The 27,932-nt window shown below is 45.4% G+C and overlaps 3 protein-coding genes across 8 annotated transcripts; 2 read left to right on the top strand and 1 right to left on the bottom strand.

The window, feature by feature from the left end:
• The first annotated feature begins 402 nt into the window (after nucleotides 1–402).
• On the top strand, nucleotides 403–8,142 carry LOC144388937 (protein lifeguard 1-like). Of its 3 annotated transcripts, none has more exons than XM_078092119.1 (5): nucleotides 403–538; nucleotides 2,015–2,133; nucleotides 2,389–2,580; nucleotides 2,713–2,841; nucleotides 7,801–8,142. In XM_078092119.1, exons 2-5 carry the CDS (start codon nucleotides 2,026–2,028, stop codon nucleotides 7,897–7,899), a joined length of 528 nt encoding a protein of 175 aa, XP_077948245.1. In that variant the 5' UTR covers nucleotides 403–538; nucleotides 2,015–2,025; the 3' UTR covers nucleotides 7,900–8,142. The 3 variants fall into 3 exon arrangements, with proteins under 3 accessions (XP_077948245.1, XP_077948246.1, XP_077948244.1); XM_078092120.1 differs by having other exon boundaries at nucleotides 2,389–2,584; nucleotides 2,717–2,841; XM_078092118.1 differs by having other exon boundaries at nucleotides 2,389–2,628.
• On the top strand, nucleotides 2,997–7,680 carry LOC144388936 (uncharacterized). Of its 2 annotated transcripts, none has more exons than XM_078092113.1 (2): nucleotides 2,997–4,387; nucleotides 7,372–7,680. In XM_078092113.1, exons 1-2 carry the CDS (start codon nucleotides 3,353–3,355, stop codon nucleotides 7,540–7,542), a joined length of 1,206 nt encoding a protein of 401 aa, XP_077948239.1. In that variant the 5' UTR covers nucleotides 2,997–3,352; the 3' UTR covers nucleotides 7,543–7,680. The 2 variants fall into 2 exon arrangements, with proteins under 2 accessions (XP_077948239.1, XP_077948238.1); XM_078092112.1 differs by having other exon boundaries at nucleotides 6,821–7,470.
• A 9,755-nt stretch (nucleotides 8,143–17,897) lies between the features above and the next one.
• On the bottom strand, nucleotides 17,898–27,170 carry stat2 (signal transducer and activator of transcription 2). Of its 3 annotated transcripts, XM_040203492.2 has the most exons (25): nucleotides 26,795–27,126; nucleotides 26,335–26,472; nucleotides 26,060–26,204; nucleotides 25,872–25,967; nucleotides 25,377–25,469; nucleotides 25,198–25,276; nucleotides 24,962–25,041; nucleotides 24,708–24,859; nucleotides 24,335–24,493; nucleotides 24,150–24,239; nucleotides 23,514–23,573; nucleotides 23,379–23,399; nucleotides 23,189–23,282; nucleotides 22,883–22,930; nucleotides 22,686–22,769; nucleotides 22,428–22,526; nucleotides 22,213–22,348; nucleotides 21,581–21,633; nucleotides 20,952–21,037; nucleotides 20,727–20,863; nucleotides 20,443–20,631; nucleotides 20,170–20,224; nucleotides 19,852–19,943; nucleotides 18,939–18,983; nucleotides 17,898–18,642 (listed from the first exon to the last, which is right to left on the bottom strand). In XM_040203492.2, the coding sequence occupies exons 2-24, from the start codon at nucleotides 26,463–26,465 to the stop codon at nucleotides 18,946–18,948; spliced, it is 2,217 nt and encodes a 738-aa protein (XP_040059426.2). In that variant the 5' UTR covers nucleotides 26,466–26,472; nucleotides 26,795–27,126; the 3' UTR covers nucleotides 17,898–18,642; nucleotides 18,939–18,945. The 3 variants fall into 3 exon arrangements, with proteins under 3 accessions (XP_040059426.2, XP_040059425.2, XP_040059427.2); XM_040203491.2 differs by lacking the exon at nucleotides 18,939–18,983 and having other exon boundaries at nucleotides 26,795–27,170; XM_040203493.2 differs by lacking the exons at nucleotides 18,939–18,983; nucleotides 19,852–19,943.
• Nucleotides 27,171–27,932: the final 762 nt, after the last annotated feature.

Genomic DNA, 27,932 nt, shown 5'->3' with positions numbered 1-27,932 from the left:
TAAACACACGTTGTGGATCAGCCCAGTGGTCCCCAACCTTTCTTACCTCACGGACCGGTTTCATGTCAGACAATATTTCGCGGACCGGTCGAGAAGGTCCGACGGGGGGTGTAGTAGTCGTTGCGGGCGGAACGACTGACGGGGGGTAGTAGTCGCGCGCTCTGTGTTCGCTGGTCGTGCACGGTAAAAGGACAAGAAAAACACCTGGTGACGCGTAGATTAGAAAAAAAGTCAGTTCTCAATGTGAAAAAAACATGCTGTATAGGCTATTTATGATGACATAGGTAGTACATGAGTGTTCCTTTAACTTATGTTGTCAGTGTAATTGACAGGCTGCTTAACTGGTTAACTCTTAAATTCAACATATTTTTTCAGGCAGTGATGCAGAGAGCACAGGGAGAGGAGAAACACCAGGTCCAATAGAGAGAGAGAAGCACAGAGGAGCCATGAACCCCAGAACACGTGTCCTCTGTGCAAGGCAGGACCTGACGTGGAGGACAAGGAGGCCCTCTGGGCACTACTGTGAAAAGGAGACTCCGTATGTACATAGTTCTTAATCTGCAATTGTCTTGTTGTGTTGTGTTGACATACTTTTCTTTACTGTTTTCTTATATTTAATAAACTACAAACTACTAACCCATTTATTCATTGTCATTGATTGTATGTGACTTTTACTGATAACATAATGCAATATAGCCAGGACAGCCTTACAGAGTCGCAACGCTTTGTGTTTTGCTTTGCTTCGCATCGCGTCGAGGTCTGTATGATCACAAAATTCAGAGTTTACCCACCTCTAATTTTACCACTACAGCACTGGTTGCGGGGGATGTAACCTTTATCGCGCCATGTGGGTGGAGTGTGTTTGTGTAATGTAATGTGTATGCATATTTGAGTTGTGTCATGGCATTCATACCAACAAAGGCAAATTAAATTCATATTTATATCCACTCTTAACCTCACAAGATGTGATTCTTCTTGAGGATTTATAAAATCCTCACGGCATTTGTTTATTGGCAATGCCAACAAAAGAAAATGGTGAACTGCAGCAAGCACCGAACCGTGGCTACTTTGACCTCTGATTGACCAGGCAGCTGAGGGTTGTGATGACCTGGCTCGGACCACCATGACCGACAGAGGGAGACGCAGACGGTTCACCAAAAAGAAAGCATTCATTCAGCTTTTTGCCAGGACAATCCACACATGGGGGCGACGAGGCACAGTGTGCACAGACCGGAGGTGTCAAAAGTATTCACATTTATTACTCAAGTAGAAGTACAGACACCAGGGTTTAAAAAGACTCCTGTAGAAGTTGAAGTACCAACTCAAGCTTTTTACTTAAGTAAAAGTATAAAAGTACTGGTTTCAAAACTACTTAAAAGTATAAAAGTAAAAGTAATGTAAGAAATTCCATTAAGGACAAACTCTTAATGCGTAACCTCGCTCACACAACACGTCAATTTGTTCCAATGTGACCACCTGCACTTGGGATGGTGGAAACATGGCGACAGAGACCCAACAAAACAACACGTGTATCTGACTTAAACAGATAAAACCACAAGAGGGAAACATTCCACCGGGTGTTAAGCAAATTAATGTATGTATCAACCTGTAGGTTTTACTCCTGTTGTCTTCTCATAACACCTACATCTTCCCTCCTCTCTCCTTGGCATCGTGCCAGTCTGAACCAACCTGCTCATCAACCTTGTTCTTCAACATCACGTTTTCTGATTTCAGGCTCATTGTCTCACTACTTAATTGCCTGCAGTGTTTTCAAACTGTAAATTAAACCTTAGATTAAAGTTCTTGACCAGATTAAGTTGTTAATCGTTGAATTCAAAGCTTGTTTACTAAAAATAAAAGAAGTGGCACCGCGGCTCTAGTTTCACTTTCTAACGTTCACGCCCTTCAAGTCCAAAGTAAGCAGCCTGTACAAACCACGAACGTCTCACTTCAGCTCAACGTGTCAATCAGAAAACAGAAGTTGTCTGACTGCTCTTCTGTGTTTGTCCCCCAGTTTCCTCCAGAATGTCCAATTCACCCGAGCCCCTCGTCTCCAAAGGGACCCAGGACGCTCCTCATTATGTGTCCTCACCACCACCAGCACCACCAGCTCCATCACCGCCAGGAGATACGGCACGAGATGATTAACAGAATAATAGAGAAGAACAATTATATCTTTCTGACACAAAATAATGATTTTTTCCTTTTCTAGCTTTTGTCCTGATCTTTGCTCTTTGCTCTCATGGTTGTCGTGTTGCTGTTATATGCACCGCTCCACCGTATTTAACGGATCGTTTTATTACCTGTAGACATAATAAAAAGGTCACAGCTCATGTAAACTGTACACTCCGATGCTGTGGCCGATGTTCTCTTCCTCTCCCCGAGCAGGTGTTCTGCGTCCTGACCCTCCAGATGTTGTTCTCCTTCGGGGTCTTGTGTGCGTCCTTCTCCGGAGGGAAGGAGGGACGGACCAACAAGTGGCTCTACGTCAGCTCCCTGCTCACCTTCAGCGGCTTCGCCGTCGCCCTCAGCATCTGCAAGTCCTTCAGCCAACGTCACCCCTGGAACATCGTGGGATGGGTGGGTGACACCTACAGGAGCAGAAAACCCCAAATGTTACACATCAGGGTTACTGTCTCACACACAGATGTGATTATACGTAATTATAAAAGCCAGAAGAGGCCGGCGGTGTTTAACAAGTTGTGTCCACAGGTAGTGGTCACCGTGAGCTTGTCGCACATGGTGGGAACCATCGCCTCCTTCCTCGACTTGAACCACGTCTTCGTCACTGTCGGAGTACTGATGGTCATTGCTTTCGCCATCGTTGCCTTCTCTGCAAAGGTCAGACATTGTAAGATTGTGGTGGCGGGCGTGGTTTTGGCTCGTCTGCAGCGGGAGAGAGGGGGGAGTGGCTCAGGGAACGGTGCCAGGTGGGAGCAATTGGCATCTGCACAGCTGATGCCAATCTAACGTTGTGTTTGTGTCTTTTTAAGAGCAGTGAGAGCGGCGACAAGAGGAGAGACGCGGGGACCTCACTGCTCCGTGTGTGTGTGTGTGTGTGTGTGTGTGTGTGTGTGTGTGTGTGTGTGTGTGTGTGTGTGTGTGTGTGTGTGTGTGTGTGTGTGTGTGTGTGTGTGTGTGTGTGTGTGTGTGTGTGTGTGTGTGTGTGTGTGTGTGTGTGTGTGTGTGTGTGTGTGTGTGTGTGTGTGTGTGTGTGTGTGTGTGTGTGTGTGTGTGTGTGAAAACTGCAATAAAAACATATTGTATTGCGACCAACCCTGTCGTGTTGTCTCTGCGCCCCGAGAACCTACAGTCGTGACAGTGGCACCCAACGTAGCGGGGGAACGGCGGAATGACCGATGAGCAGCAGCAGGGGATGCCGGCTCAGCCAATCCTGGCGCTGGGTCGGATGATCGGCGAGCTGGCGGCCATCCAGCGGGACCAGGCGGAGGCCAATCGACAGTTCCTGGGGGCGCTCCAAGCCCAGGTGGGGCGTCAGGCCCAGGCTCTGGAGCAACTGGCGGCGCGACCGGCCGACGCTCAGCGAACGCCCGGGCCCGCGGCGCTGACCGGACTGGCGCTCCATCGCATGACAGCGGAAGATGACGCGCAGTCCTTTTTGGAGGCCTTTGAGGCGATGGCAGAGGCGTGCAGCTGGCCAGCGGAGGAGTGGTCGGTCCGGCTTCTGCCTCTCTTATCCGGGGAGGCGCAGACGGCGGCCATGGGGCTGCCACCGGCGGCCCGGCGGGACTACGCATCCGTGCGTAAGGCGGTCACCGACAGGCTGGGGCTGCTGCCAGAGGACCATCGCCGGCGGTTTCGGCAGACCAGGTTGGAGCCGGGGGACCGGCCATTCGCGTACGGACAGCGGCTCAAAGACGCCGCGAACAGATGGCTGCTGCCCAACGGCGTTGGGGGGATGGAGGCCGTAATGGAGAAGGTGGTCCTGGAGCAGTTTGCGGAGGGGCTCCCGGCCCGGACGGCAGCGTGGGTGAAGTACCACCGCCCACCGACCCTCAAAGCGGCCATCACCCTCGCAGAGGATCACCTGGCGGTGCACCCCAGCGGTCAGCGGGACGAGGAGGGTACGCCATCCCCGGCCCGACCGGCGCGACGGCGAGAGGGGCAGCTGCCGCCGGTGGAACGACCCGTGCCGGCCCCGCGACGGACTTCGTTCCTTCCGGCCCGCTACCCGCCGACCGCAGAACGCTCCGGTGCCCTTCCCGACCCACAGGGGGGTTCTCAAACGCCGGGGCAGGAATGTTGGAGGTGCGGGCAGCCCGGGCACCTCCGGAGAGAGTGTCCGCTGATGGAGGTGGGACAGGTGATTCGGGTTGCCGGCGTTCCAACACCCTCCCCCGGTCCGGGAGCGACGTACCGCGTTCCGGTAAGAATCCAGGGGGGTATACGCCAGGCGTTGGTTGATTCGGGCTGCATGCAGTCTATGATTCACCAGAGCCTGGTTCGGCCCGGGGCATTGGTGGAGGCGTCACGGGTGAGAATAAGGTGTGTGCATGGGGACGTTCACGAGTATCCCATAGTGTCCGTAGAATTTAGGCATAGAGGGAAAAAGCATAGTGTGAAGGCAGCGGTTAGCTCCCGCCTGACGCACCCTGTGATTTTGGGAACAGATTGGCCAGGATTTGATAAGCTAATGGGGCTGGCCGCGGGGGTGCGTTCACGACCGACAGGGTTATGCGGTATGTGCGCGGTGCTCAGCGGTGACGCGAGGTCGTCCGACGCTGCAGACGGGGAGGGCGAGTCGGCGGAGCCTCTCGTAGAGACTCCGCCGGTTCCCGGGTTTCGCTCCATGGAAGATTTTCCACTCGAGCAGTCTCGTGACGATACTCTACGCTCAGCCTACGACCAAGTGATTAGGATTGATGGTCAGTTGGTGCGCCCTGACGCGGCGCAATCATATCCGCACTTTTCATTGATTAGGGACAGACTGTATAGAGTGAGTCGTGACACTCTGACGGGGCAGGAAAACACCCAGTTGCTGGTGCCGAAAAGCCGTCGGGAAATGATTTTCCAGGCGGCTCATTATAACCCGATGGCGGGGCATATGGGATACGAAAAAACGCTAGACCGGATAATGACCCGATTTTATTGGCCAGGCATCCGGGGGGACGTGCGCCGCCGGTGCGCGTCCTGCCCGGAGTGTCAGTTAGTAAACGCTCCGGCCATCCCGAGGGCGCCGTTGCGTCCTCTGCCGTTGGTGGAGGTTCCGTTCGAGCGGATCGGGATGGACCTCATCGGGCCGTTTCACCGGAGCGCACGCGGATATCGTTTTGTGTTAGTCCTCATGGATTACGCAACGCGATATCCGGAGGCAGTACCGTTGCGCAATATCTCTGCAAAGAGTGTCGCGCAGGCTCTGTTTCAGGTCATCTCCCGAGTCGGAATCCCTAGAGAGATTCTGACTGACCAGGGCACCTCGTTCATGTCGCGCACACTGAGAGAGCTTTACGGGTTACTGGGCATCAAGTCCATTCGCACTAGCGTGTATCACCCGCAGACGGATGGGCTGGTGGAACGTATGAATAAGACTCTGAAGTCCATGATCCGTAAATTTATTAGCGAAGATGAACGTAATTGGGATAACTGGCTTGACCCTCTGTTGTTTGCAGTGCGGGAGGTTCCCCAGGCCTCCACAGGGTTTTCTCCCTTTGAACTTTTGTTTGGCAGGACGCCGAGGGGGGTGCTGGACCTAATTAAGGAAAGCTGGGAGGAAGGTCCAGCCCTGGCAAGAACGAGATCCAGTACGTCCTGGACCTGCGAGCAAAGCTCCACACACTGGGTAAAATGTCACGAGAGAATTTGCTCCAGGCCCAGGAACGGCAACAACGGCTGTACAACAGAGGAGCCAGGCTGCGGCAATTCACGCCGGGAGAAAAGGTACTTGTGTTACTTCCTTCTTCCAACTCTAAACTCCTGGCTAAGTGGCAAGGGCCCTTTGAGGTCACACGGCAGGTGGGGGATGTCGACTATGAGGTGGTGCGGTCTGACCGGGGCGGAGCGACGCAAATATACCACCTAAACCTCCTGAAAGCCTGGAGGGAGGCGGAGTCTGTTGCCCTGGTGTCCGCGGTACCGGAAAGAGAAGAGCTGGGGCCGGAGGTGCCAAAAGCGGCTGATCCCACCCCGCTCCCGTACGAGGCCCGTCTCTCCGAGGACCAGAGAACGGACATCGCCCAGTTGCAGAAGCAGTTTGCTGACGTGTTCTCCCCCCTGCCAGGCCGGACCGACCTGATAGCTCACCGAATCGAGACGCCCCCGGGGGTGACGGTGAGATCACGTCCCTACAGGATGCCCGAACACAAAAGAAAAGTGGTTCAGGGGGAATTGGCTAGTATGTTGGAGATGGGGGTAATAGAAGAGTCCCACAGCGCCTGGTGTAGCCCCATCGTTCTTGTGCCTAAGAAAGATGGGTCGGTACGGTTCTGTGTGGACTATCGCAGGGTGAATAATGTGTCACGGTTTGATGCCTACCCGATGCCCCGGGTCGACAAACTCCTGGACCGGCTGGGTTCTGCACGTTTCTTTACGACACTGGATTTAACCAAGGGCTACTGGCAGATTCCTCTGTCTCCAGAGTCCAAGGAAAAAACGGCGTTCTCCACTCCGTATGGGTTCCCCTCGGGATGGCCGGAGCGTTTACTAACTGACACTCTGGGCAGGACGCGCACCGGCGGCGCACGTCCCCCCGGATGCCTGGCCAATAAAATCGGGTCATTATCCGGTCTAGCGGATAATGACCCGGATTTGTGGGGAACCACTCCTCCATACCCCTGACTTTTCTTTTCCCTTCACTCTGCAGACTGACGCATCGGACAGAGGGCTGGGGGCCGTTTTGTCCCAGGAGGTGGAGGGGGTCGACCGCCCAGTCTTATACATCAGCCGGAAGCTGTCCGAGAGGGAGGCCAGGTACAGCACGGTGGAAAAGGAGTGCCTGGCCATCCGGTGGGCGGTGGACTCTCTGCGCTACTACCTCCTGGGACGCTCTTTCACCCTCTGTTCGGACCACGCCCCGCTCCAATGGCTCCACCGCATGAAGGATACCAACGCCCGGATCACCCGGTGGTATCTGGCGCTACAGCCTTTTAACTTCAGAGTGGTCCATAGGCCGGGGGCGCAGATGGTTGTGGCAGACTTCCTCTCCCGCCCTCTTGGGGGGGGGGGGGGGGAGTAGGTTAGGCCGGTGGGCTTCCCGGCCTAAGTCGGGCGGTGGGGGTATGTGGTGGCGGGCGTGGTTTTGGCTCGTCTGCAGCGGGAGAGAGGGGGGAGTGGCTCAGGGAACGGTGCCAGGTGGGAGCAATTGGCATCTGCACAGCTGATGCCAATCTAACGTTGTGTTTGTGTCTTTTTAAGAGCAGTGAGAGCGGCGACAAGAGGAGAGACGCGGGGACCTCACTGCTCCGTGTGTGTGTGTGTGTGAAAACTGCAATAAAAACATATTGTATTGCGACCAACCCTGCCGTGTCGTGTTGTCTCTGCGCCCCGAGAACCTACAGTCGTGACAAAGATGTTGTTTGGGTTTGAACACGCTGGACACCACTGCATGCAGCGTACCAACAAAAGCCACGGGGCCTCAAGGTCTCACTGATGTGTGGAATTTAAACAGTTATGTTTAACTCCTGATTTAGAATCTGCGTTGTGAATCCAAGCATCAACACTTCAGATGCATTTAATTTGAATTTATTGTTGTCTGAGTCAAAGGATTTATTTGTAACACGGTTGTAGAAAACAAAGACTTTTCTGAATGGAGATGTGGAATAACGTGTCTCTGTGTTCTTACAGACTCATCATCACGACGTTTGGGACGGTCTGCTGATGACTCTGACCGTGGACGTGGTGGCGTTTGCGTTCCTACATCTTTTACTCCCTCGTCACCTTTGACCCGGAGATGCAACGGTTTTACCAGCGATGATGGTTATATTCTATAATAAGAATAATATTACACACAATCCTCATCTCACAGCTGGGGAGGAAGTGAAACTAGAGTGCATTCGCACACAAGGGAGGCCGACACGTCACGTTTAAAATGTCTTTATTATTTCTTTACACTGTAACTCCTCTATTAACTAAAATATGATTTCTGCTGTTCATTTCTCTTTTTACATATAAAGTTCATCAAAAATGTTTGTACTGTATGTGATGTTGTCAGAGCATGTTCACCACTACAGAGAATTAAAACACATGAAAACATTCCATTTCAGTTCATGCCAATTAAAAGACACATTAAGATCAATTTAGATAATTATTCAGTAGAAATGCTCTCGTCACACCAGCCTGAAGAACTTGAACACGATACAGTTTACATTGATATGAAGATGAGACAAAGCAGCATGAACAACATTATAACCCATTTTCAGAAATGATTTGACTCAAAAAGACGCAGCATTATATTCCAAGAAAAGAAACAACTGAACATAACCAGTGTTTTCATTTAAATTGAGTGAGCTGCATAAAAGTTCAATGAAACGCTCACCTTTCATATACTTCATGCACCTGGATAACCGGTCAGACTGGGATTTTTCAATGGATTACACTTAATCCTCATATTGACTTGGCTACTGGAACTATTTTAGGGTGGAGTCCTCACTGTCAACAGTCTGTCTAAAGCCTCTTACACCTTCTATTAGACTGACAACGGTCCAATAAGTCCAGCAGCCGCGGGGTCGTTAACGTACGTCTCCATGGTCTTTGTCTCCGGGACAGACAGGGAAAACAGTCATCCTCTGGGAGGTATTGGGCTATTTAAACAATAGGTTAGTACATAGTACACACAACATTGAGTTTCTATGTAGAGTAAACAAAGAGGATTTTACAGATCTTGTGATTATTTGTTGGAATGTTTACTTGGATTTACAGCTTCTTCTCCTTCGCCAATAAGGAAACCAGACGAATGGAACCACAATTATGACGAATGAAGATTGAAGATTATAAATATTTGTATTATTCAAAGTGTTCATTGCCTAAAAGTCATTTGAGTGACGTCAGACACGTAGTCTCAGTTCATCCAGATCACCTGTGCAGTTCAACATCGGAGGAGTTTCTCATTGCATCGTCTCTCCAAGTAACGTTGGTGTTATTTGCCTGGCATGATTAACATTCTCCTTCCTTACATCTTGTTGTCTTCCTCATCTTTGTAATTTTAATATTTTACCAATGACAGTGTTTCTAAATATTTTATTTTGGTTTGTTTTACAGAGGCACTGGATTAAGGACGCCAGCCGTTCGCTGTTTACCTTGTTCCTAATCATTTTATGATTCATTTTTTTATTATTGTATACATGCAGCATATTTTATGTTTTGTTCTTTGTTACAAATGTCTAATCTAATAACTCCAACCACTATGACCAAAATGAGGTTGGTTGTCTTTCTTTAATTTGTGGGGAATTAAATGCGAAAGTATACGGTTATAAGTTAACGGTAACATTCTGGTATTTATAACACAAAAACAGTAATCCAATGGTAACAAACTGTAATCCAATATACGGCAACATACCGTATATTACAGTAGGTGTTAGCAGAGATGGTTCGCTCAACGGTCCCGGCGTTCATACCCAATGCTAGGCCGAATATTATCGCAGTACAAATAACACAAGTGGAGCATCATGGCTGTTTGACTTGAACTGAGTCGTCTTTATTGAACGCAGGTTCACTTGACCTCTGTTAGGTCACATGTCCATTCAGGGGCATCCTATTGGCTACCGCTTAACACACAATACTGTATAGGAAAAGTAAATATAACAGATTGTGACAATGGAGGGCATATACTCATATATGTTAACACCCCCACTTGCTCTCACATTGGTACATACTCTAACAAACAAATAACAAAACAAAAAAAAACATTAAGGCCTTTCTGCCTTTATCATGCACATTACTTCACATACGTGGTTAGTTTTCCAAACATGAACTTTGCAAACTTAGTCAACTTAAACTGTGTTACAGGTTTTGTCATCACATCTGCTACCATCTCTTCTGTGGGGCAGAAATTCAAACTTATCTTCCCATCACTCAGTTGACCTCACAAAATGATATTTTATGTCAACATGCTTACACCTCTGTCTGTTCACAGGATTTTTTGCTAACGCTATTGCGCCTTGGTTATCCTCATACACTTTAGGCACTGGGTATTGATGTCTGTCGATGCCGTCTAGCAGCTGAACTAGATACAATACTTCTTGTGTAGTAGACGCTAACGCCATATACTCCGCCTCACAAGTCGACAATGCGACAGTGGGCTGCTTTTTGGTTTTCCATGAGATCAAAGGTCCATTTTCATTTAGGCTTACACAATACCCTGTGGTACTACGCCTGTCAGTTGTGTCGGCTGCCCAATCTGCATCACTGTAGGCGTGTAGCTGCAGTTTTTCATTGGGGGTTTTTGTGAAGCACATTTCTTTTTCACTTGTACCTTTCAGATATCTCATTACATGTTTGACAGTAGTCCACTGCTCTTCTGTCGGCTCAGTAAAGTACTGTGACAGTTTACTCACAACAAAACTCAGGTCGGGTCTCGTGCATGTAGCCAAATAAATCAGGCTTCCAACAGCCTCTCTGTATTTCTTGACGTCACTCATCACTTGTGCATCATTAGTGTAGTTTAACTTTTGTTCGCAAGGTGTCGTCCTAGGTTTACAGTCTTGCATGTTAAACCTTTCTAGTATGTTTTCCACACATCTCTTTTGTGACATCTTAACACATCCATCACTTTGGTCAAAAACAATACCCAGAAAATGTCTGAGTTTTCCCAAGTCTTTCATTTTAAATCGTGCTGAGAGCATCTCCTTCACAACCTTCAGTGCGTTTTCATCACTGGCACCAATGATTATGTCATCAACCCATATTAAGATGATCACCTTTTCTTTTTCGGTCTCCTTTGCGTAAACACAATGATCAGAAGGATTTTGCACAAAGTTGTTTTCACTCAAATACTCGTGCAGTAACTTGTTCCAATTTCTGCCTGATTGTTTGAGTCCATACAGGGACCTTTTCAGCTTGCATACCAACTTTGTATCTGTGCCAGATTTTACCTCATAACCTTCTGGCTGTTCCATATAGATATCAACATCTATTGGTGCATGCAGGTAGGCTGTTTTGACATCCATCTGATGTAAGATTAAGTCTTCTTGCACCGCTTTTTGCATCAAGACTCTGATACTAGTCAGGTTGGCAGTAGGAGAAAAAGTCTCCTCATAATCCACTCCTTTCCTCTGACTGTATCCCTTGGCAACATAGCGTGCCTTGTACTTTTCTGACCCATCTGCATTGTTTTTAATAGCATACACCCATCTACCCCCCACTGCTTTCCTGTCCTCTGGTAAGTTTGTAAGGGTAAATGTGTCATTTTCTTTTAATGATTGTAACTCCTCATCCATCGCATTAACCCATTCCTCTGATTGGGGTGAGGTTACAGCTTCTCGCAATGTTAAAGGAACGTTAGACGCTACTCTATAACAATAGTCTATGTTAGTGAGTACTTGATCATCACTTTCTTCGTCTCCTGACACATATTCACTCAAATACTCTGGTTTCTTCCTCTCTCTTGAAGGGTATCTCTTTTGCTCAAGTGTCTGTGTGTGGTTGTGTACTTCAAGCATAGGAACTGGCACCTGGTCTTGTGTATGGGCTGGACTCACATCAGTATTTTTACTGGTAACTCTATGCTGCAGCTCAAAGTCATCATTGACAGGTGTCATGTCAGTCTGTGTCTGTTTCTCCGTGTTTGTTTTGTTGATAAACTTCACCAGTCTATGCTTCTGCACTTTTCCAGTGTCAGAAAAATAAACCATATAGGCTGGACTGTTCTTGTCGTATCCAACAAAAACCCCCTTTTCACACCTTGCGTCCAATTTTCTCTTGTCCTGTTTGTAAGCATAACACTCTGAACCAAACTTCTGCATTCTGGACATGTTAGGTTGTTTCCCTTTAATCAGTGAGTAAGGTGTCTGCTTTGTGCGGTTGTTAAAACATCTGTTCCTCAATACAGCAGCTGTCTGGACTGCGTACGTCCACAGCTCTTTTGGTAGCTTACTGTCCAATAGCAAACACCTGGCCATGTCAAAGAGTGTGCGCCAGTTTCGTTCAGCAGTGCCATTTTGATGTGGCGAGTATGGGGCTGAGGTCTCATGCCTAATGCCATTTCTGCTGAGTAGTGCTTGGTAATGTTTCCCCGTAAACTCAGTACCGTTGTCAGACCTGATACACTTTATCTTGCCATATGGCGCTGTGTCGGCAAGAAACTTTTCTGTTGCCTGCACTGTGTCATTCTTATTTTTCAGAAAGTACACAAATACTGCACTGGAAAAATCATCAGTGAATGATAATGCGTACCTATACCCGTCTCTGGACACTGGGTCTATAGGTCCTGCTACATCCGTGTGCACCAGCTCTAAGGGTGCTTTTGCCCTTACATCAGCCTCCCTGTTCCTAGTTTGGGTAAATTTTCCCTGGGTGCAGACTTCACAATGTAGGGCTGACATGTCTGTTTTACCTTTGATTGTCATACCATCAACAACATGTTGTAGTTTCTGAACATCATCATAATTACAGTGCCCTAAGATTTCATGCCATGTCTGCATATCGTATACTCCCTTACATTGGTCTTCACACTCACCATTCACTGTATGTAAGTAGTACAGTCTGTTATACTCATGGATGTTGAATCTTGCACCGTCTCTACATATCAGGGCATCTTCTCCTTGCTTGAAGACTACAGTTGCTCCACTGACAGTCGCTGCTTTAACAGAAAAGATGTCCTGCGGGTAAGAGGGGATGTACAACGCCCTCTTCAGCGTCGCGTTGTGATGTTGTCCTCTGCTGTCAATCAAGCAGACCTCTGCATCTCCTCTGCGCTCCGCAACTCCGTTGGTCTTTTCACCGTTGGCTAACTCCACACAATGTTTCAGTGGTTGGAACGTGTCGTCAAAATTCCTGAACTTTGAAATATCATTGATGATATGTGAGGTTGCACCTGTGTCCACCATTAGTCCTTTCTTATTAGCACTGCGAGCTCCCTGCTTCACTTCATCCGTGTCGCTCACCCGGAAAGCATACTCGTTGTCTCTCTCCTCCTCGGAAACTTTGTGCGCGTCGTCCTGCTGGTATCTCCGTCTGCAGGTGACATCCCGGTGTGTGGCGCTTTTACAGTAACTACACCACTGCTTGCGTTGACACGATCTAGCTTTGTGTCCTTTCAGGCCACATCTGTAACATACAATGTCCGCACTCTCGGTTCCATGGTCACTTGTAGGTCTACTGGTTGACGCAGGTTGCATTTTCGCCTTCATCGCGTTGTCGCCCGACTCAGTGGCGCGCATTTTCTCAGTAGCCTCGTAGCTCCGCAGTTTAGTTTTGAACTCCGCAAAAGACGTATTCGCATCACTCTGTGTAACATGAACAGCGAACGGTCCATAAGACTCTGGCAGGCCCTTCAAAATCATTGCCACTAGCAGTCCGTCGCTTAACGTTTCACCAGCGTTTCTCAATGCTGTGATAGTGGTCTCTGCACGTATAACATATTCAGTCACGCTTTCGGTACTTAACTTTTGAAGTGAAGTCAGTTCGGTATACAGGCTTATTACCCTGGGTTTTCCTTTTCCAGCATAGTAGTCTCTCCAAATCTTCAGTGCTCCTCGGCCATTGTCCGCTGCATCTCTCATTACCAGCGACAAACTTTTATCATCGAGAAACTGAATCAGCTCCGCGTATGCCTCAGCATTTTTATCTTCCTCTTCATCATCTCCACCGTCTGGCTCGTTTAGAATAATGTCCTTTAAACCTTGTAGCCGGAGATGGCCCAAAAATTTGGTCTCCCACAGTTCGTAGTTCCTTTCATCTCCGTCAAAAACCAGCCGTGACCATCGGCCACTTGACTCGTAGGCTCTTCTACTCATGGCGCTAGCTTAGCATGCTAACTCACCGGACACGCGGTACGTCGCGACTTTTCTCTCGGTGATAACTCGTTGGAAACTCTCTAGGTAACTCTGGGCCCATAACCTGTTAGCAGAGATGGTTCGCTCAACGGTCCCGGCGTTCATACCCAATGCTAGGCCGAATATTATCGCAGTACAAATAACACAAGTGGAGCATCATGGCTGTTTGACTTGAACTGAGTCGTCTTTATTGAACGCAGGTTCACTTGACCTCTGTTAGGTCACATGTCCATTCAGGGGCATCCTATTGGCTACCGCTTAACACACAATACTGTATAGGAAAAGTAAATATAACAGATTGTGACAATGGAGGGCATATACTCATATATGTTAACAGTAGGGCACTGTAAATAAAACAGTAAGTTACTAGCGTCGACTGCCAGTAAATTGCAGTTTTGCAAATTGCACAGTAAAAAGTTTTTACCCCACTGGTGGTTCATTAAAATGGCTCCACAATGGTCACGTAGCACAGGGAACTTTGGTTTGTGTGTGAAGCCCGTTGCTTCTTGTCACAACACCTACATCTTCCCTCCTCTCTCCTTGGCATCGTTTCACTGACCCGTTTGTTGATAAGCATCATATATGCTGCACTAACCTGCTCATCAACATCCTTTATTGTTCTGTTACTGTCTTCAATGGGAAGTTTTCCGATTTCAGGCTCATTGTCTCACTACTAAATTTGCTGCAGTATTTTCAAGTTTCAAAACCGTGGTTTAAAGTTTTTGACCAGATGAAATTATTAATCGTTGAATTCAAAGCTTGTTTACTGAATATAAAAGAAGCGGCACCGCGGCTCTAGTTTCACTTTCTAACGTTCACGCCCTTCAAGTCCAAAGTAAGCAGCCTGTACAAACCGGGAACGTCTCACTTCAGCTTTCATTTATTGTCCACTTGATGGCGCAGTAGAGCAGGTGAAGCACCACGAAGCTTCATCTCACCATCACTAGTGACCACGGAGCAGCTGGGGCTCGAACGACCGACCTTTCAGTTAACCAGCGCACACGCTCTGGATCTGAAATGTCCTCTGTAAGATCAGCTAATACGGAACAGACAGACAGACTGCAGTGCATCTGAGTTGCACTGCGGCTCTAGTTTTACTTTCTAATGTTCACGCCCTTGTTGTCAGTGCTGTAGTGGTAAAATTAGAGGTGGGTAAACTCTTACGTCATTTTGTGATCATACAGACCTCGACGCGATGCGAAGCAACGCAACACAAAGCGTCGCGACTCTGTAAGGCTGTCCTGGCTATATTGCATTATGTTATCAGTAAAAGTCATATACAATCAATGACAATGAATAAATGGGTTAGTAGTTTGTAGTTTATTAAATTTAAGAAAACAGTAAAGAAAAGTATGTCAACACAACACAACAAGACAATTGCATATTAAGAACTATTGTGATGAGCGTCCCAAGCCCACATCAGCGTTGCCCTGGAACCTACAAGGAACACCTGCTCACCACTCATCACGAGCTGAGTGGCCACACCTGCAGCTCGTCAGCTCCGCTGCATTTAAGCTGCAGGTTCAGAAGGAACAAGGAGGGCCCCTGGAGAAGACGTAAGGCTAACCCTCTTGTGTGCGATTCTCTCTAGAAAGCAGCGAGTGACCCGACGGAACCCCTGGAGCACTGCACCGACTCCCCCACAAGCGGACTCACCACGAGCGCCAGGGCCCGCAAAACCTTGCAAGCTGGACCTCTCCTAATTAACTCTACGGTTGTAAATAAACCTTGCCCTCCGGGGACTTCACTTGAGCTGTTGTGTAGTCTGTTCCTTCCACCCCGCCACACTATGTACATACGGAGTCTCCTTTTTACAGTAGTGCCCAGAGGGCCTCCTTGTCCTCCACGTCAGGTCCTGCCTTGCAGCGTTCTGGGGTTCATGGCTCCTCTGTGCTTCTCGCTCTCTATTGGACCTGGTGTTTCTCCTCTCCCTGTGCTCTCTGCATCACTGCCTGAAAAAATATGTTGAATTTAAGAGTTAACCAGTTAAGCAGCCTGTCAGTTACACTGACAACATAAGTTAAAGGAACACTCATGTACTACCTATGTCATCATAAATAGCCTATACAGCATGTTTTTTTCACATTGAGAACTGACTTGTTTTCTAATCTACGCGTCACCAGGCGTTTTTCTTGTCCTTTTACCGTGCACGACCAGCGAACACAGAGCGCGCGACTACTAATACAGACCGTAATACAGCGCAGATGAAAAGGATTCAGACTACGGCGTTTATATGTTCAACAATAGGAAACGTAGTCTTAGCTGTTTTAAAATTACACCAAGTTTATTTCGGATTATTCCAACGGAAGAATACAAGGCACAGGGAACTTTGAGGTGCGTAAACGCCACTTAGAGGTGCGTAAACGCTATTTCCAAAATTCTAGAGGTGCGTATACGGCGTTTACGTGCGTTTACCCTCCGCTACAGCCCTGACCACAACCCATTTTCCAGTGTACGAGTCAGAGGACGGACACACACGTTGTTCCCATTGATTCGGTAGACTGCAGTGTCTCCCCCAGGTTTACTACGTCATTAGGGGGGGGGTCCTGACTTTTTACAGGGTAGGGGCGCACCCCTGTTTATAACGATGGGAAACACTGAACTGGCAGCGGTCGGTTATTCAAATACAGAATCCCTTTGTGTTCTTTTGCAAAGCCGCATTAAGACACACATCACTTTATTTAATACGCTGCTTGCAAGTCGCTGTGTTGTGCCAGACTCTCAATAAAAAAATTAGGTCAAACCCATGGTCATGAAGATACTAATTTAACGTTACATGGAATCTGCGTGAGGAAGAGGAGGAGGAAGAGGAGAAGGGTCCATGTTCCTAAATACTAACTTTCCAAAGACCACTTTTCCCACCCGGTGTCGCTCCGATCTGCAGGCGCATCGCTGAGAAAACCACACCATCGGGTGTCTGGATGCTAAATGTTTATACTTCTCATCCAAACACAATCAAATTCACTGTCCGCATAGCGCCATTTATCTATTTTTTTTGTGTTTGTTTTTTGAACTACGACAAGCCGGAAGTAACGAGGATGTTTTTAAAATGTAAGGAGTAGAAAGTACAGATATTTGCGTGAAAATGTAAGGAGTAGAAGTAAAAAGTCGTCTGAAAAATAAATACTCCAGTAAAGTATAGATACCCAAAATTTCTACTTAAGTACAGTAACGAAGTATTTGTACTTAGCATATGTAATCATGCCACGTCTAAATTTAGCCCCTGACTTAACTTATCCTCAAGGACTAGTGTTGCTGTATGTCTTGTTTTCCGAAGCTGTTGAAAGACGGCTCACCTTGTCTCAATCCACACTGACTAATCATCATAATCAATAGTCACATCGCCAAGAATATGAAGCTCAACACAAATTTCCTTTCAAGCTGCAAAAAAGGACGGTAGATATTAAAGATTTAATACTACAGTATATTTATGGAATATAGTTAAATTGACATGATACACCTGTTCCTTTGAGTTGTGGGTAGTTGGGTGAATGTTAACAGAGAGCTTTGTGTCATAAAGAGGCTTGTGAATATCTGTCTGTAACTCAGACTTCTCCCTGTTCGGTTGGCATCGGAATCACCTGAACCCGGCTCCCATCATGATTCAGCACAGTTCGAGGCAAAAGGAGAGCGCCAACACATGAGGTCATGCAGAGCAAATTAAAAACCATTAAATGATCCACCATGTCAACGTGACCGTCATTTGTCTGTGTTTCAAACCATTTACACACTTGCTGGGAGCTGGCAGAACACACCATCAGATACAGACCTACAGAAACCTGAGTACAGTAACAAAGTATTTGTACTTTGTTACTTGACACCTCTGCCGCAGAGCGATCAGCTGCCCAAGTTGCTAAAACTCAACCAAAAGTTCCGCGACCCCCTGCAGTACCTGGTGTTGCAGATGGAAGGTCAATGAAATTATAGGAACAACACATACAAACCAAATTATTTACCTTTTATCTTTTATTGGCAATATATATAACTTGAAAAGGAGGAAGTGCGATGTGTCAGAACAGTGTACCACAAGCTGCAGGTAGCAACAATAAAGTAACATCAAGGGCATTCTCAACAAACGTTAGGTGAAAATTAGGCAAAAATTAGGTGCACTTAGTGCAATGTAATTTGCTTACATGGGCAGTTTTATATCATTGCTTTATTATCTTAACGTAACATTTACATAATGTGTCTAATAAACATCCCTAAGACACTAGCTAATTAGGCCAGCTAATTCATTCATTTAGTTTGTGTCTTCAAATAGACATTTATATATCAGGATTCAGTGAGACTAACTGCACAGTGCTGATTAAAAAGAAAAACATCTATAACAGTCAGTATTTCAGATAAAAAAGTTGTTGTGATTTACTAGGCATGCCACAACCATGTGACGTGGGTGTTGTAATGCAAGTTGCTGAAGGTAAAGCTGATGATGAATGATAGTGGTTTGGTTAAATATCCAAAACGGAGGCTTATTGGAAAATGCTTCCACAGGATTGTGGGGGCAGGCAATTAAATCCTGTGAGAGGGAAATCGTGCAGCTCTGGGTCATCTGGCAAGAGGTGAGGATCAACAAAGTCGAAGGGGGTTTGGAAAAACATCAGTGCCTGATCATCTGCGGGTTCAAGAGAGTCAGACAGCATGGGCTCAGGGAGACCCGTTTCCAAGAGTGACAGCAGCGAAGGACTTCCGCCTGGTTCTGAGAACAGAGAAAGGCACAAAAGAATGAGAATGCTTTCACTACCGTGGCTGTGTTATAGACATCTGTGGTACTGCTTTCACAAAAATGTGATGTGCAAAGAAAGTGCAGGCCAAGCGCATTTGGACCAAGATTCTCGTGACTTGAAGGCGTGGAAGAGTCAGCTCTTCTAATAATTCAACTTTTCTAACAATATGCAATGCACTCAGATTTGTGTAACTGTTTAAATAACTAAAAATAAATACATAAATATTAAATCACAATGGTCAATGGTCCAAAGCCATAGATAAACGTACCTTCTTGTCAGAGACTTAAATGAGAAGATTCAATCGAACTTATATCTGTTCATTAAAGATAAGCAAACAGCAAAAAGCTGGTTAGATTAGCTGAGGTGGGAAGGAGGGAATTCTCTCGCCTGGCTCCAACAAATATGATAAGAAATCTGAAAACCAGCACCTCTACAGTTTATCTAATAATATGTTAAACTTATATGTTCTAACCAGTTGCCAGGCAACCAGTGGAAGCCCAGGTTTCATATTATTGCTAAGAAAAAGCCCATTATTCACAATTGTATTATCATTTGAACATGTTGGATTTTGTATAGATTTAATAAAATAACCTTTCCTCATTATGGAGTTTTAGAGGGGCTGGTAGCTGGATTTTGCTACCATCTGGAAAAGTGTATCAACATGGTAAAAAGATGTGCAGCTTGAAACATAAAATGCTAATGCTTTAAAAACTGAGCAATAACAGTACAGCCATATTATCTTTAACTTCATAATTCATCGTTGCCGTTGGTGTTTTTTAACCTGTGGCTATGTGCGGTTTGGTTTTGAGGACATCTTTCCATCGATTATATTTACACAAAAGCAAAGTGTGAAAGAATTCAAGCGTCGAAGGTAGAATCAAAAAGCTATAAACTATTAAATACAGTTAGAAACAGTCAGATTAGATTACGTGTTCAGTCGAGCAGACTACCACACATGCACATGCAGTAGAAGACACCCACAGCCCCACGGGGGGAAAGTCAGAAGTTAACAGTTTCACAGCTGTCGCTTGACATCCATCTAAACAGCATTTCTCCCCAATGATTTCCCACAGTGGAGGGTCAAAGTAAAGAATGCACCACAGAGCTCTGTGACAGAAGGAGAGGGGGCGTTTGGACGAGGTTTTCAGCTGGATGGGACAGCAAGGAGAGCCGTGACTCACCAGCTGCCTCTCCACCCAGGCCGCTCATCAGCTCCAAGACTTCACCCTGTGCCATGCCAGAGGACATGGGTGACCTAGCCTCCAGTGTCTTCCTACACGACCAATGACAAACAGCAATTACAACCAGTTGCTCAGGACATTAAAGAAAGGGGGTCGGAACACTACTTTTTGGATTTGTTTTTTTTGCAGTGTATCTTTTCTTTGTGGTTGCTGTTTTAGTATAATAAGCACATTTCAAATCCATACAGGAGGGTTAAGTATTACTTCAAAAAGCAAAATGCTGTAAACCAGCCTGGAGAAAAAGAACAGTGCACTTACTCCTTTGAAACAAACACCAGCTTGGTTTTGATGTATTGTATGTAGGGACTGTCACCTGAAAGAGAATGAGTTTAAAAGTAAGGTATCATTTTCATCCCCAACACCACAACAAAATGCTATTGCACCCGGGAATACGTCAAGGCTAAACCCTGTTCACATGGCATTAACCAACACAGCAAGCCGGGTATGAAGCGGGTTTTGGGGTAATTTTGCTCTCCAAAAGTATGTAAGCTACAAGCAAAAAGAAATAGCAGAAGGAGTTGATATCCTTACTTCCAGTCTTCTCACAGTAGTATTTTCCAAAAGCCTCGTCTTTAGGGGTGTTGGGATATAGGTAGAGAAGAGGACTTTCTGGGATGTTTTCAGCTTCTAAGATCTGGAAATTCCTGATGATTTCTTGGAAGGGAATCTGGCAGAGGTCGACCTTATTGAAGGGCTGAACTGTTTTCACGTCAGGCTCACCTACAATACGGCAGGGTGTTAGTATCTGATGTTTATACTGTTTCACACTTTTTTTGAATTATTAGGAAGAGGAAAGAGAAAAAAAAAGACCTCACCATTCATGTCAATTTCCACCCAGGAGAAGGTGATTGCCCCGATGACACTTTCACTGAAGCGCAACAAGAACGTGCCTCTCTGTTTCTTCTTCAGGAGGTACTTCTCTTTGCTTTTGCTCACAAAACCCATGATGAGGCTACAGTAGAGGAAACAAGTCTTACGAAAAAACAAGAAACCTCTCCCATTTTCCAGTGATTAAAGGCCCCAATTTGACCAAAACATACCCATCCCTCCACAGGTCTTCAAGGTAAGTTTTCACCATCACCAAGATGCCATCGAACCACGCCCAGAATGTGTCAGGGGTATTTTCCTGTAACAACGGGTGTGGAAAAGGTCAATTTACACCTGCAGTACATTCATTAACACTGAATACATAAGAATATGAATATATACGATCATGCTGGCTGCTCTGTGAGGCTGTGATGTTTGTTGTTAGGTACCACTAGTTATGAGTTACTATGATGGATAAAACCCGAGGTGCGCAGCTTGTTTTTGATCCTAACTAGTCGCAGTGAATTAAATCCCAAAACTACTGTTGGTTGATGTAGGAGGGATTGTCGACTAACGCGGTCACGTTGTTAACATGCTGAGGTTCATAAGGTCATAGTTATTAAGCTCGACGCCTCAATTATCCATGTTGGGTAACGTACATACGTACTGTACATATTAGCAGGAAACCCCAAATACGTGATGGGTATCTCATGCGTTTTTTTTAGGTATTTGGTCATGAACCAACAAACTGAGATTTTGACCTCATGGTGGTGGTAGAGGAAAAAAAGGAATAACCTTCGAACCTTCGAGCCAGAGGCAAAAGCTAAAATGTCAAGATATTAATAGGATTCATTATTCTTACCTTGCTAAATTTGGACCAAGTTACTTTGCAGGTGTCATATGTCTGCTGCTTTCCTGGTTGGATGGAGATGCATTGAAAAACAATAGTTTTAATCTATAATCTGATAGAAATCAATAAATCCTGCTGGATGATCCCATTATTCTGTTGATACACGTTCCAGAAAGGCACAAAGCAATGTATATAAATAAAAGAGCTGTGAAAATAAAGTTGTGAAAATGTAGTCCCATTTGTCACCCTTTTAGACATTGCTCTAAATGATGGAAAACCCCCTTTTTAAGTTTGCACATCCTTTTGTTTGATCAGGGGATTTCTGTTAAAGTAGTATCAATTTAGCACCTTCCCTAATGCTTAGAGTTGGACATTCATGATCAGCTCTATTCTTACGAGAAAGTCGGTGGATAAAATAAAAAACCAGACCAAATATCTGCCCAAATGTGTTGCTGAGCCTTGAGTTATTACTTGCCTTTATATGTAAAAGCAAGTTAGTCTGCATGCATTGAATTAAATTGTGTCACAGTCGGACCAGTGTTTTCTGATATTTGATTTGACTCGCCGATTAACAAATTCATCCCTTTTTTTAGAGAGAGCGACCACAGATAAGCAAAGGCAAGCAACAGCAGCAGGACATTTACCAAAGAGTCTTTGTGCAATCATTTCCAGCTGAGCCTCATTCAGACCCCGTTTAGTGGCAGAGAGAAACTGCCAGCTTAACATATCTCCGAACTGCGGCCAAGTGGCTGCAGGAGAATTGGCGAAGAACATGACATCCTGGAGAAACAGACACACGTTAACGAATGCATACGCAATTCATTTCTGCAGACTGCTGCGTGGTGTGTGTTAGTCTCACCTTCGTGTCCACACTGAGCATGTTGAACCAGAGGACGGAGGCACAGGCGCTCTGCTGCTGGCTGGAGTTGGAGATGATGACCACCGGGATTGAGGAGGCCTAAATTGGGTACCGGGGGACGATAACTTATTTTGTGTTTACCTCATCAAGTAAAATAAAAAACAGTAACATAATGCTACATTTGTGTAGAGAGAAACATGAAGGTTGATGTTATTATTTTGATAAAACCAGCAATATAAAAATAAAAAAAATTTCAACCTGCAGCTCAATTGACAAGCCTTTCATCTCAAATAAAGTGTCAAAGTGGATGATGTGCAGTTCTTCTGTGACGCTGAGAGAAATCTGTCGACAACAAGAAACAAACACACAGCATTTTTTTGGTTGTTCACATCTCCTTGAATTATGACTCGAGTGAACTTTAAGAACAGTCGTCTGGATTGGTCACGTCTACTCACATCATTGATTCCTTTGCCGCCACCTCCACTTTTCTGCTCCTTTAGAGTCTACAGACAAATAATAGGACACAAAATAAAAATCAATCACCAATATTACCACCTGAGATTAAAGGCATTGTCATTTACATTTGTGTTTTAAATCACTAGTTTATCTCATGGAGACTGTTTTATGTGTGCAGTGGAAATGTCTGGAGTTGAATATGTATCATTCACATTTTGCAATTATTAAAAATCTTGATATCATGTTGTTGAGTTTTATCCATTGTGATTTAATATTTATTCAGAGTCTAAATGACTCTCACTCACAAGATGCCTGAAGTCGGCTACCATGCCCCCGCTCTGGCTCTCTGCCATGTTCAAGGCTTTGCTTTTGGTCCCGAAGACATTAAAACGCCGATATCTGCAAACAAATTCACATCAAATGCAAAGTTAAAAAGAGTTCTTGTTGACATACCCTTTGATAGGAATGCTAAAGTTCTATAAAACAAATACTAACCCTTTGATCTGAGGAGCCTCCCTAGATTCCAGAGGGAGAAAAACAAAGCGGTGACCACAGGGGGCAACATAAGATCCTCATCTATCGAAGTCCAAAACTCAAAGTGCAGGTTGCCGTGTGGTTAAATGAACTCACCTGTCCATGCACACATTCACTTTCATGGAGTGGTTCAGCTCAGGAAACTTAACAAGAAGCCTGAAAATATTAAACCAGGGATAATATTTTAGAATCATTAAAATGCTGATAGTAGAATTGCTGGGGGGGGTTTTCCTTCCGTGTTCCCCTGCTCAAGGACACCGCAGGCACACGCCCCCGGACTGTGGTTAGGTTGCTCGCTAGTGCATTGAAGCAAAGCCATTGGTTTGAGTCGGCTCTAACCCATAACATTGTACAGGTCAGAATAAACAACAAATACGTCAATTGTAAAAGCATTCAGTTGTAATTATTCTCATGGTTACTCTTACCCTGCTGTAACGTCCATTCGGTGAATGAAAAACAACTACAGCCAGTGATTCTAGTTTAGGTGGGTTTAGCTCTTAACCATAGACCAGTACCCCCTCTTTCAAAGAGTCACTCCAGGTCAGTGGGACAACATGCACACCGAGTATTCTAATAACTGCATGTGGATTTATCAAAAATGATAGAGATTACCACGTAACTGTGAGGGCATTGGTGGAAATATACTTAGAAAAGGTCTGTACATATATATATATATATATGTTAAGTCCAAAATGCATAGCATTGTAGTGATTGCAAGGAGTGGCCACCCACCTGGTCTTCACAGCGAACTGGACGTTGGTGCGGAGCACCAGGGGTCCTTTCCCCTGAGGCATGCAGGGCTGAGTCTCCACCACAAAGGAACTTTAAGAAAAAAGGGAGACTATAATGTCATGACATTTAACAAGGAAATGATAAGAGAGCAAGACGGTCTATGGAAATATGTCTTTAAGTGAGACCTTTGGAGTAAGTCTTTAAGAAGAGTTTCTGCTCTCTTCTGCATTTTGGGTTTTTGGGACTTCACCGGGTCGTTTTGATAGGACACTTTTCCTACCAGCTCCTCCAGCTTATCAAGAAACTCCCGCACCCGAAACAGACACACTGCCACGTAGGTGAACCTACAAGATAAAAGGAAAATGTGATTAGGTCCATGAAAGTACAAAGTTTCCCCTACCATACCAATTATTGGTGGAACCAACGCATGGAGGAGCCTTAGAGGTCTGCTAGGGAGAGGACACGAATCAGCATTACAGCTTACAGTCAAGACCCCCCCACACACATAAGATTGGGAAAGTCTCAAATTAAACCTATGAAACATGTAGATGAACATACCACTTCTCCAGCTGATCCAGACAAACGTTTTCTGGAGCGCCAATGCAGGCCTTCTGCTGCCTCCTGTGCCACTCCACCAGCTCCTTTTTCACCAATATGTCAATCAGCGTATCAGTCCTATCGAGGAGCTTATTTAGCTCTGACAGTGTGCTCTAAAAAGGAGGGTTGAATGACACAAAACATATTAAGTTAATTGAATTAGAAAAATTATTGGACAAAGGAGAGGTGACGGTGCTAATTAAGAATATTTGTACCTTTCTACATTCATCCAGCCTGTTGATAAGTTGCTGAAAAACTTGCATTTGTTTCCTTTTCGCAGCCTCATCAACCACAGCTGCATAATCGTTTCCACAGTGGCATCAAAGTTTCCATATAACACAGACCAAAACAAGAGAGGACATGTAGCTGTGACTCAGGCCTCTTTATTAGTCATCTTAAGAGCACATTGTCACAGTATGGGAAATTAACCAGAACTCTTTGATCAGCTTACCTTCCATTTTATAGGTTTGGAATTTAAAGTCAAACTCGTCCTGCTGCTCCTCCAGACAGGACATTGTACGTTCCATGCACTATATCACAAAAGTCCAGAGAGTAAAACACTGAGTTAACTGGGAATTCATTCAATTACAAAAGCACAACACAATAGTATAAAGCAACAAGACTTTGCACCTCAACTTCATTTCGAAGGCCAGCGATTTTACGCTCGATGTCCAGCTGGCTGCTTGTTTCCATGGCTTCTTCCGCTACATGCAACAACTGGACCTGATAAAAGCAAAGAGATAAAGAGACTATCGCATGTGAAACTGGCCAATATGTTTTCCGGTACAAAGAGTAACTGTGAGTGAATGTGGCGGTTAATAACGATATTGCTGCTCGGTGGAAAATCTTGGTGGAAAGCCAAACACTGAGTCCTGAAGTTGGTTTTCAGTACAAACGTGTTGCGTTTTTCAACTGACTGACCACTAATTTTTTCCAGAACAGCTGAAAACAAAATGTATAACATATTTTGTGAATTAAGTAACGCAGCACATCGCTCTCTGTGGCCTTCTTGTAAGACATGTGTGTAATTGTTACTAGTAAAAATTACACACATATAAATGCCATTCCATGACATTATAGTTATATTAAGTTATGAGCAGCAGCGCTGTGCAATGTTGCCCTAACCTGCTCAGCCAGATCAGCGCTCTGCAGGATTTCCTTCTCTTTTTTCAAAAACCATAGGATTGTGTTTGCCAAGGCACACGGGTCATCCAGGTATCCCTGTAAGCAGAGAGAGAGTCAGATAGATATCAATGTTCAAGCCATGTTGCCCAATGGCCTTTTTGCTTTCTATTTATACCACTTAGACAAACCTGAAAGTTCTGTTTACGGCGTCTAATGTTGTGCTGCAATAAGAAAGACTCCTCCTGGACGAAGCGACTGTGTTGTATGTCCAGATTCTCCAGCAGGACCTGAAACAGTGCCATCGCAAAGTCGTGATCCTGTGCTGCTCGTTGCCTATAGAACAAAAGAAAACAAGATACAAAGAACAGAGTTTTAAAAAAACAGGGTGAATTAATGTAATCGTTGTACGATATAAAATGGGTTGAATGATATCAGGGGCTGAAGAGATGAGAGAGCGGCCTACCACTCCTGCTTCTCGATCCAGGCCGACAGGTAGTGCCTCACATCCATCGGCAAGGCATCCCTGTTGTAGAGCTCATCCAGCTGCTGTTTGTAAGCATCGGGCAGCTGTGTGAGTCGCTCCCACTGAGCCATCCTGAGGCTGATCGAACAAGCGCGCACACACACACACGCACACACCGCATTTAATGCGCGACCACTTCGCTATACGTAAACGTGACGTGTGTAACGCGGAATTGAGGGAGTGAAGTGCGAGTCGCTGTCAGAGGAGGTAACTTCACTGAACGCTATGCACGACTAGAAATGGGGCTTAATATCGGCAAATTGAGATTTCATCTTTTTAACAAGACATTGGAGGTCGATTATAACCGGACTATTCGTATGTGACATTACGTTAGCTTGTTTTGGACGAAGCGTCAGTCAACAGAGTAGACAGCCGCAGGACACAGAAGTGGTTTGCTTACCTTACTTAATGCGGTTAGGCAGTCCACTTATAACTGTCGTACAGACTAACGTTGGCTAACCGCTCATTTAAGACAGGTACATAGTTATCTTTCTATCGTTACCAGCTGACTAAAAAACTAGCTGACTTCAGTTGTGCTTCTAGACGTCGGCGACCAACACTAAAGCAGGCAATCGGTGTGGTTGTTATTTCCTCAATATTTGTTTACTTTGTTCTCTTTCATTGGATAGACACTAATTCCGCCCATCTGGTTCTTCTCGAATTAACAAAGGGCACCATTTTGGCTCTGACACAGTCGTCGGTAAAGCGCGTAGGAGCCAAAATGCCCGGGTGCGGTCAAACAGCTTCCCGGTGAGCTCAGGGCTAACAGCTCATTGGCCAATCCGGTCAATGGATCGCGAGTGCTATTGGTGCGTTTTTCACGTCAATCTGTAGCGAGGGGCGTGGTGGGCAAAATAGAAACTTATGGCCCCGTTCGACGATTTCCCGAGAAACGACGCTATGAAAAAACGCACAGTATTACTTTGCAGTTAAATATTTTACATTATAAAAACATTATTCAGAATATGATATAGCTACCATATCGTAACTATTATGAATATCCAATATAAATTTCATATAATAAATATAGTATATTAAAGGATATTATATATATATATATATATATTTATATAAAATCTATTAGAACATGTATATGCATATATTAAGATGAACCTAGTTTGTTGCCCGATCAATGCGTTGAGGAAAGACCAACTCAAAAGCCCCACAAAACTAAAGCGTCATATGTGCTTCTATTTCACGCAGGTCCGTTGTCTGATTGTGAGGTCAGGCTGATGTGGGTCCAGCTGTTTTACATCTAGTTTCTCTCGCACTGAGTTGGAGTCGGGTCTTCTTGGAAGGACACGGCCAGTGGTCGGTCGAGAGCGCGGCGTAGGGCGGCGAAGGGCGAGCCCTAATTGCAATGTGTTTTAGGATGCTGCAATTATAATGTCACTCATTAACTTTATCGGTGATTAGCTTAACTGCTTTTTAGACCCGCCGCTTTGGGACCGTGCCCGAGCCCAGCTAAGACAAGCGGAGAGGACGTGCAGGAAAAGCATATATTTTGTGCAGATATCATAATTTACAAATAATACTGG

Source organism: Gasterosteus aculeatus, chromosome 17 (assembly GCF_964276395.1).
Source record: "Gasterosteus aculeatus chromosome 17, fGasAcu3.hap1.1, whole genome shotgun sequence".
Lineage (NCBI taxonomy): Eukaryota > Metazoa > Chordata > Actinopteri > Perciformes > Gasterosteidae > Gasterosteus > Gasterosteus aculeatus.
The sequence above is the reverse complement of the archived record's forward strand: the minus strand, read 5'-3'. Positions and strand labels throughout refer to the sequence as shown.